Below are 9,117 nucleotides of genomic sequence, written 5' to 3'. Positions count from 1 at the left end.
TGCATACTTTGGATCCACGCATTTTTGAGTTGATATTCCAACATTGTGATATTATAAAAACCATACTTTGCTGACATGCTCACCTAAAAGTCTAGAACACCAAAGAAAGAAAAAAAAATGAACCAAAGAGAGAATAATTAACCATGTGCATTCTTGCATCTGCCAAAGATTTTGGCATGCCAAAATGATATCTTTCATGCATAGACAAGAATATTGAGTACTACTACACAATTGTATTGCAAAAGATAGAGTACAAACTAGAAACCACACAAGCAGAGATTGCAAAAGATAGAGTACAAACTACAAACCACACAAGCAGATAGTTTTGTACACACATTCAAAGAAATCAACAACTGCAGACAGATACAAATAAAGGAGACAATGAACAAGCGCAAGAAATCTCAAAGTTCGAGATCATGCTCATGTTCCTACACTAAACAACCACATACACTAATCTTCAGTATGTTCCACAAACACAGGTAATCTATATCTAATGTCGAAATACTAGTCATCAACAGGGTCCCTTGGAGTTTCATCTGCATTGTTGCCCCCCCAATCTCTTCCTCTCTTCCTCTCAGCAACACCAGCACTAAGATATCCCTGAAAACAACAACCAAAAGCAAGTCTCAGAACAAATTAGAAAGAAAAAAAATACCCTTCAAAATCAAAATTAATCAACACACTTCTAAAAAAAAATCAACATAGTTTTTGATTTCTTAAATCATAAAGGTATATAAATACTTTTCTAATACGAACAATAAAAGAGAAAATAAATCAACACAGTTTTGTTCTTATATCATAAGGGTATATTTTAATAGAAATTATTCCAAAAAAAATACCTCTCTTTTTCAATAACTTTTAGTATCAGTTTTAAGATTTAAAAAGAAATACAAGCAATAAGTTGTTTATAAAGATACGATTGGTTGTTTCGTCTATGTGTGGGTACTTTTAGAAATTCATACTTTTAAGGCTTTATTAGACTTTGTATACTTTGGGCCCAAGCCCATTTATCCTAACCCTAAAATACAAGAAAATGAGGAGAGCTCAATTCTACCGTCGGTGGTCGTGGCTCATCTCTCCTCTTTATTCTTTCATCTTCAAATAAAAAATAAAAAATACATCCCCCATCCCATCTCTTCATTTTTTTTCCACTATTAACTGAATAAGAATTTTCAGATATCCATCCCATCAAACTTAATCCATTAACTTCATTCTTTTTGTTTTTTTTTTCCAGATATCGATCCCATCAAACTTAATCCATTAACTTCATTCTTTTTAATTCAGTTCAACAACCTCATATAGTGTAATTAATAAGTTTTTTGTGTAGAAGTAGTTTATATATAATCAGAATTGTGTAATTGATTATACAATTTACATGGAAAAAATCACTCAACAACAAAAGCAAACAAATCTCAGAAAACGTCCTACTTGCATCCTGTTCTTCTTTTAAAAGACCACGGAAAAAAAAACAAATTGTAGATGACAACCTCGAACATTAGTGAAAGAAATGTAAGTTTTATTTTCACTAATTTTTGATATATTTTCTTAGATCTGGAAGAGATTTTTGATATATAATAGGTCATAGGATAAACGCTAGTGATGGGCTATGATTATTGTAATCGATTTCAAAATCTTTTGGTTTATGTTTCATTTTTTGGATTATGTTCTCCTAACGTTCATGTTGACATTTGGATAGAATAACAATTGACGTTGGTTTCTTTGGTTTTTCAGTACCCTAATTTACATTTTTTTATATGGCTTCTTTGGGTTTTTTTAAATGCCATTTTTTTTTCCAGTACCCTGATTTTACTTTTTCTTTATTTTTCAGTTTTATGCCATTTTGGAGAAGGTTCCTGACTGGACCTTTAAACATAATAATTTCATGTTGAAAAAGATTTATAAGATAGCTTCAAATCATCCGAACTATTTGGATTTTGACTTATCTCAACACGACATATGGAAAAGAGTGGCAAAGATGTTGAATGAATACATAGTTAGGAAACAATACGGTGCCCAGAAAACAGGATCGGAGGTGTGCAAGAGACTTTTTGCGATCCGAACAATAATGAAAAAAACAAATGTAATGACTTCTTTTATTTTTTCTTTCCTTCTTTTCTACAGATTTAACCTTAAGCTTATTCGGTTTGTTTTATTCTATCAGTTTAATATACCTGCTGCTGACTGGGCATCTCTGAAAGAGGCAAAAAAGTTGTTCCAAAAAAATTGATTTACCTTAACAATTGATTTACTATATTGTCTTCTTCATAGATAGTGTTTTTAGTTTAACCATTGATTGAGACTGACTAACATTTTATTTCAATCTTACATCACATACACGTTTTTTCGTTTTGAAGGTAATGAAATTGAGACTGACTAACATTTTATTTCAATCTTACATCATATACACGTTTTTTCGTTTTGAAGGTAATGAAAAACTGTTCCCAACCTGGCAAAATTTTCCTTGACAGCTATGGTGCACGAGCTTTACAAAACAGGAATGGGGAAACCACTTTTGAAAAGGTATGCTTCAGAAGTTTCTTTCTTCAGAGAAATATAGTAAAATTTTAAAAAATAGATAAATTAAACCCCAGCCGAGGATGGTAGACAACTTGACACTATGGTAAAAGATACCCTCGAATTATGTCCCAACCCACTACATATTGCTATACACTTATCAAAAAGAGGTTGATTATCCAGATTATCAATCATCATCGGAGCCTGAGGACCAACAACGGGAAATACATTCATTGCCGTAAAAACTTGTCGGGTTCTAGCTGGTGAAGAAACTTCTCGGGTTGAAGACCTACTTCTACTTCTTTCAGGATGGGCATCTTTAAGTTTAGGGATTATAAATTTCAATTTCTTTTCATCTTTAGAAAACAATTTGTGTCTGCAGCCTTCACCGGCCAGTTGTCCGGAGCTTAAAAGAATAAAAACAAACCAAAAAAACTTAATGTTAAATTCCAGAAAACAACGTGTCATTTGTGCCATGAAGGAAAGAAACAAAAAAGAAACTTACATGTCTATAATTGTTTCGGATCTTTAACAGCCTGTCCCGCACATCTGTACCACTTTTCAAGGGAAGATGACCAAATCCATTAGCCATCATATAGTCGTTCACAAGCTGAGCAGCATCATCCCAAGATTGTTGTCCTTTGAGATCATAATGGACAAATTTGCGAAACCTTCGCGCGACTCTTTTAAGCAAGTCCACCAGAAAAATGTCAATATCAGTTTCCCAGTCTAAGTCAGCCAAACTTACTCTAAACTGAAAAATCAAAAGAAAGCATGTTAACAAAAAAATTATATAAAAAAAAACTAGCAAACAGAATCTAGATGACATATGAGATACTAGCATAGATGTGATCATCGGCTAAGACTCAGTCCGATTTGGACAAACGTATAGATTCATATGAAATTACTAAATAGATTTGGACAAACTTACACTTGCACTTTTTCTACTTCCTGATGCTCTAGCCATTTCGATTTTGTTTTTCTTTGTTGGTTTGTATGTATTGGAAGCACAAGAACTTGCGGGTCGTTTCTTTGGATTGATAATTGGTGTTGTGTTGTTTTCCATGCGCAAAGATTCTGATAATCTATACGTTTGAGGACACTAAATACATAAAAAAATTATACAAAAGAATGGGTAGTTAATAGGGTGGATAGGTGGTTGAATAAAATTGAAGGAATGAAGTAAATAGATGGGATGTGAACTCAGAAAAGCAATAATGAATTGGAAAAATTGAAGTGACGATGGGATGGAGAGCGGTATACTGAAACTAGCTATGGAATCAAATTGAAAGAATGAAATAATGAAGTTGTCCTTAAAAAAAAAAATGAAGTTGTAAAAACAAAGATAGATTATTAACCCGGGGAAACGGGTTAAGTTTTGGGCCAAACCCGGTTAGGTTAGATTTTGAGCCAGCAACCTATAGCCCACCCCACCACTGATTCTTGACAATTGTTTTTTTAACATCAAAATCTTCCTAAAAACACTAAGTAAAATACTAAAATACCTCCGGCGATAGTTAACTCATGCTAGCTTATAACTAGAAAACCACCATCAACAGTTAACTACCGCTGGATTTTTTAGCCTTTTACATGTGTTTCTAGAAACTATTGAATGTCAAAAAAGCAACCTTCCTGATTTTTTATTTTTTATTTTACTATGCTACAAAATCTATATTATACTAGCAAACGCTTTTTTATAGGGCTAACGCGTGTAGATTATCAACAATATTTTCTAGAAATTTTGCGTGTAAATTTCAAACGGTATTTTTTTTATACCTGTGACTCTCAAATGTAACAATGACAACAATAATATAACAAAAATTCTTATCTTTTTTAATAACACCAACAAAAAAAAACTTCTTTCAGCTCTTCTGGAGTGGTTTTTTCTCTTTCTAAGAATGTCCTCAATTTTCAATACAAATAACACATATAAGTTATAACAAATAGATAAGAATAAATTTAAATGTTAAAAAATGTAAGAAACACGATATAAATATATATTTCTTTTTTTTGTTTTCCTTTATCATTATCCCAATTATACATTAAACAATTTTAAGTTAATTGTCAAAAAATAAATAAATTAAACCCCAGCCGAGGATTCTAGGTAAATCATGTTGGCCTCTACAAATAGTATAGTAAATTTTAAGTATAAGGTATGATATGATTAAAAAATGAACAAGAGATCTATTGTATTGTTGTGTTGTGTTACCTACCTCTGTTCCAACGTGAGTTGATTCAGATAAATATAGTAAATTTTTAGTATAAGTAAAGGAAGGTTATGATTAAAAAATCAATAAAAATACAAGAGAGTTTGCAACTTGATATTTGGTTCATAAATACAAGAGAGTAAACCGGTTACACCAATTAAAAATCATCTATTTCACTTTCATTATTACTTTTTTGTTTTGACAATCATAGAAGAAGAAATTAAGGGAATAAGTTCATAAATAAATCAATACATGTATCACTAACCTTGCAATTTGATACGTGTATCTCCACCACTGAAACTACCCTTTAATTAGGGATTATTATCACTTTTTTCCTTCTTCTTTTGAACACAATGAGAGAAGATATAACCTGAATAATAATAATAATAATAATAATAATAATAATAATGATTAACAAATTACAGTCCCTCACAAAACCTGAAGATATAATCTGAATAAATAAATAACACACCCTCAACAAAACTAGACCTGAACCAAAACAGCAGTTCAGAACCAACACTTCACAAATGTGTGTGTGAGAAAGAGAGAGAGGTGTATATACCTGCAAGAGTAATGAATACATACCCCCCTCTGATGGAAGCAAGGAGAGATTGGTAGAAGGAGAAGTGGAAGTGAAACTGTGGAAGTGGAAGTAAAACAATTTTATAAAGGCTTAAACGCACTTTTCACCCCTTAACTTTGCATAAGTTGCAATTTTGCCCCCCTATTAAAAAAAATGGCAAAAGTTACCCCATGTCTACCCCTTTTGCAAATAGCCAATTTTGACTTGGTCAATCCTACGTGTCATGCCACCTGGGTATTTTTTGAATTAATAAAAATAAAAAAAGCCACATGTGTATTTACAGAATTTAAAAAAAAAAAAAAAGAGGAAAGAAAGGAGAGGCACTTTGGAAAAATATTGGTATTGGTCTCTGCACTTTGGAAAAATATTGGTATTGGTCTCAATCATTTCATGCCACGTGGCACCAATACCAATATTTTTTCAAAGTGCAGGGACCAATACCAATATTTTTACAAAGTGCAGGGACCAATGTCAAACAAAAAAAAGTGCAGGGACCAATGCCAATATTTTTACAAAGTGCAGGGACCAATGCCAAACAAAAAAAAGTGCAGGGACCAATGTCAAAATCTGTTAAAAGTGCAGGGACCAATTACACATTTAAACCAAATATTTAATATAATTTCAACATAAACTACTTTAAACGTTCTATGAGAGTGAGACTCTTTCAAGTTCTTTGTATAGGTTCATCATTTGGTTGTTCTATCATCTACGACACGAGACATTCATTTTTAGGTATTTAAATGGATTTGATATATACATATTAATTATTTATAATTTTTTTAATAGTAGTGTATAATAAGCATTCAATCTCTTCAATCCAGTATTTTACACAAATTTTTAAAATGATGTCGACTAACCAATTATCAATAACTTTATATAATTATATTTTAATTTTTTTAATAATAAAAAAGTATAGGTCCTACTTATTGTTAAAAAAAATGTGTAAGAATAATTAATTTAATAAAAATATTGTGGACCCAACTTAAGAATTGGATGCTTACTAGAGTCCTTAGGGTTCAATAGAACCCTAAAAAATTTCTCCAATATGAGATACCTAATAGATATCGGGTCTTAAATGTTTGATTTAATAGGTATTGAGTTTTAAATGTTTGAAACCTCGAATTTTTTTTTTGTCTGCCCTATATTGAAAAGCAAATTCCAAATCTGCCCTACATGAAAAAGAAAGTCCAAAATTGCCCTACTTTTTCTCTCTCTCTTTATTCCTCGCAAAATGAAATTGCTGGGAAGGACACCCCCCAAACCTGTTTTGCGGGGAATAACATAATAAGACAAAAAAACTGGGCCTTCCCCCCAAAATGAAATTGCTGGGAAGGACACCCCCCAAACCTGTTTTGCGGGGAATAACATAATAAGACAAAAAAACAGGGCCTTCCCCCCAAAACGAAATTGCTGGGAATGACACCCCCCCAAACCTGTTTTGCGGGGAATAAAGAGAAAGAGAAAAAGTAGGGCAGTTTTGGACTTTCTTTTTCATGTAGGGCAGATTTGGAATTTGCTTTTCAATATAGGGCAGACAAAAACCTCCTCATTAAGATGGTCTTATCGTGTCCTCCTTTCGTTCTAAATTATAAGTCGTTTTACTATATTAATGAAACATTAAAGTCAATTTTTCTATTATACTTTTAACTATTTATTACTTTCTTTTTTCAATTTTTTAATTTATCTTTTTCATTTCATTTATCGAGAATAATTTTATAAAATAACTCATAATATCATTTTCATATAAAATTAATTATATTTCTTAATGCTTTTGAATAATCAAAATGATTTAAAATTTGAAATAGTGGAAGTAATTTTTTTTTGTCAATTAGTCTAGTAGTTAGGTATTCATTTCTCGATTAAAGAAACAAAGAATTCGAGTTTTAAACCCACCTAATGGAAGTAAAAACGACGGGTTAATATTAATGTTGGAATTATTATAATTAAATAATTTTAACACGTCCAGTGTCTAAATAATTTTAGAAAATTACTAACGAGTGTTTTTAAGACACTCTTTAACAACCTTTAAATAGTAAGTTTTTATTTTTTTTTGAGGAAATAGTAAGTTTTTATAAAAGTTGATGCATTCGATACATTAGAAATTAAAATTTTTAACTTTTTTTATAAATATTTTTTTTAATTTAAAATCCTTAAAGAAGGTTTTTAAAACCTTCGTTACAGGGAGACCCATAATTTCGATATAAAATAATATGGATAAACCAAATTGTTATATTCAATGTTGAGTTGTTGACCAACTTTTGAATGGCAATTAATCAAAAAAACTTTACGAGGGATGGGACATAACATAATGGCACTGCATTCATCATAGGGTGGAGTTTCACATGGGAAAGGGCAATCCTTTCCCACCATGGGAAAGCTTTTTTTAGCCATTAGATTGCTGATTTTATCATGGTCACACCACACTATATTTTTTTCTCTTTTTCTTTCACCATTTTCTTCAACCTCCATCAGACTATACCAGGAACCCACCACCACCAATGACTACAACCTCCATGAGTATTGATATGTTCAGATCTGAAATTTTACATTACAATATTTTCCACCCTCATGTTCTCCTTAAGCAAAATATAACTAAATATGTTGTTTAAGATCAGAGGAATGAATCTAACTAAATCTATAAGCAAAACACCAAAAGAAACATAATGAACCTCCGTAAGTCTTAACACAAAACACCAAAAATCAATTAAATTGTTTCCATTAAAAAAACATTAACTTAAATATAAAAACATTAGGTTCAAGATTAATAGTTAAAATAATATGGATAAACCAAATTGTTATATTCAATGTTGAGTTGTTGACCAACTTTTGAATGGCAATTAATCAAAAAAACTTTACGAGGGATGGGACATAACATAATGGCACTGCATTCATCATAGGGTGGAGTTTCACATGGGAAAGGGCAATCCTTTCCCACCATGGGAAAGCTTTTTTTAGCCATTAGATTGCTGATTTTATCATGGTCACACCACACTATATTTTTTTCTCTTTTTCTTTCACCATTTTCTTCAACCTCCATCAGACTATACCAGGAACCCACCACCACCAATGACTACAACCTCCATGAGTATTGATATGTTCAGATCTGAAATTTTACATTACAATATTTTCCACCCTCATGTTCTCCTTAAGCAAAATATAACTAAATATGTTGTTTAAGATCAGAGGAATGAATCTAACTAAATCTATAAGCAAAACACCAAAAGAAACATAATGAACCTCCGTAAGTCTTAACACAAAACACCAAAAATCAATTAAATTGTTTCCATTAAAAAAACATTAACTTAAATATAAAAACATTAGGTTCAAGATTAATAGTTAAGTTGTTGAGAATAAGAGATTGATGAATATCCGTGATGACATCATGAATGTAAAATACAGTTTTTAATTGCCCAACTCTAAAATCAACCAATTATTGCTGTTTTGATTTGATTTTTTTTTTCCCATTATGCTCTGCAAAATCAAGATTTTGGAAAGAGATGTGTTATGAGAGTTTGCTGTTTGGGATGAAATGGTTGATAAGAGTGGTGAAGTTTCTGTCAAAAAAAAAAAAAAAAGAGTGGTGAAGTTGGAGTGTTGTTAGAACATACAGTGTTCTTGTTGAGAGAAAATGTGTTGGTAGCTGAGAGAGAAGAGGGATCCGGTTGTGACTGTAAGGTGGTTTTGATGGTGTTGCACCGTTGATGGTGGTGGGTTGGTGGGGATGAGGGAGAAAGATGATGATGGAAGATAGTGACAATTAAATGTAGTGTTGACAGTGTATGATAAGACTGTGTTCCTTAGGTGATCTAATGG

The 9,117-nt window shown here is 31.6% G+C and overlaps 1 protein-coding gene across 5 annotated transcripts; it reads right to left on the bottom strand.

The window, feature by feature from the left end:
* Positions 1 to 291: 291 nt before the first annotated feature.
* Positions 292 to 5,601, bottom strand: LOC146912846 (uncharacterized). 5 transcript variants are annotated; one of them, XM_085716180.1, is made up of 5 exons: positions 5,284 to 5,601; positions 4,987 to 5,091; positions 3,446 to 3,616; positions 3,020 to 3,268; positions 292 to 600 (listed from the first exon to the last, which is right to left on the bottom strand). In XM_085716180.1, exons 3-5 carry the CDS (start codon positions 3,578 to 3,580, stop codon positions 505 to 507), a joined length of 480 nt encoding a protein of 159 aa, XP_085572306.1. In that variant the 5' UTR covers positions 3,581 to 3,616; positions 4,987 to 5,091; positions 5,284 to 5,601; the 3' UTR covers positions 292 to 504. The 5 variants fall into 5 exon arrangements, 4 of the variants coding, with proteins under 4 accessions (XP_085572306.1, XP_085572305.1, XP_085572307.1 ...); XM_085716182.1 differs by lacking the exon at positions 292 to 600 and adding an exon at positions 1,896 to 2,920 and having other exon boundaries at positions 5,284 to 5,591; XM_085716179.1 differs by having other exon boundaries at positions 4,987 to 5,601.
* Between the last annotated feature and the right edge of the window lie 3,516 nt (positions 5,602 to 9,117).

Source organism: Medicago sativa, chromosome 6, assembly GCF_051527215.1.
Source record: "Medicago sativa cultivar Bolivia chromosome 6, Bolivia_mono, whole genome shotgun sequence".
In the NCBI taxonomy this organism is placed as follows: Eukaryota; Viridiplantae; Streptophyta; class Magnoliopsida; order Fabales; family Fabaceae; genus Medicago; species Medicago sativa.
The sequence above is the reverse complement of the archived record's forward strand: the minus strand, read 5'-3'. Positions and strand labels throughout refer to the sequence as shown.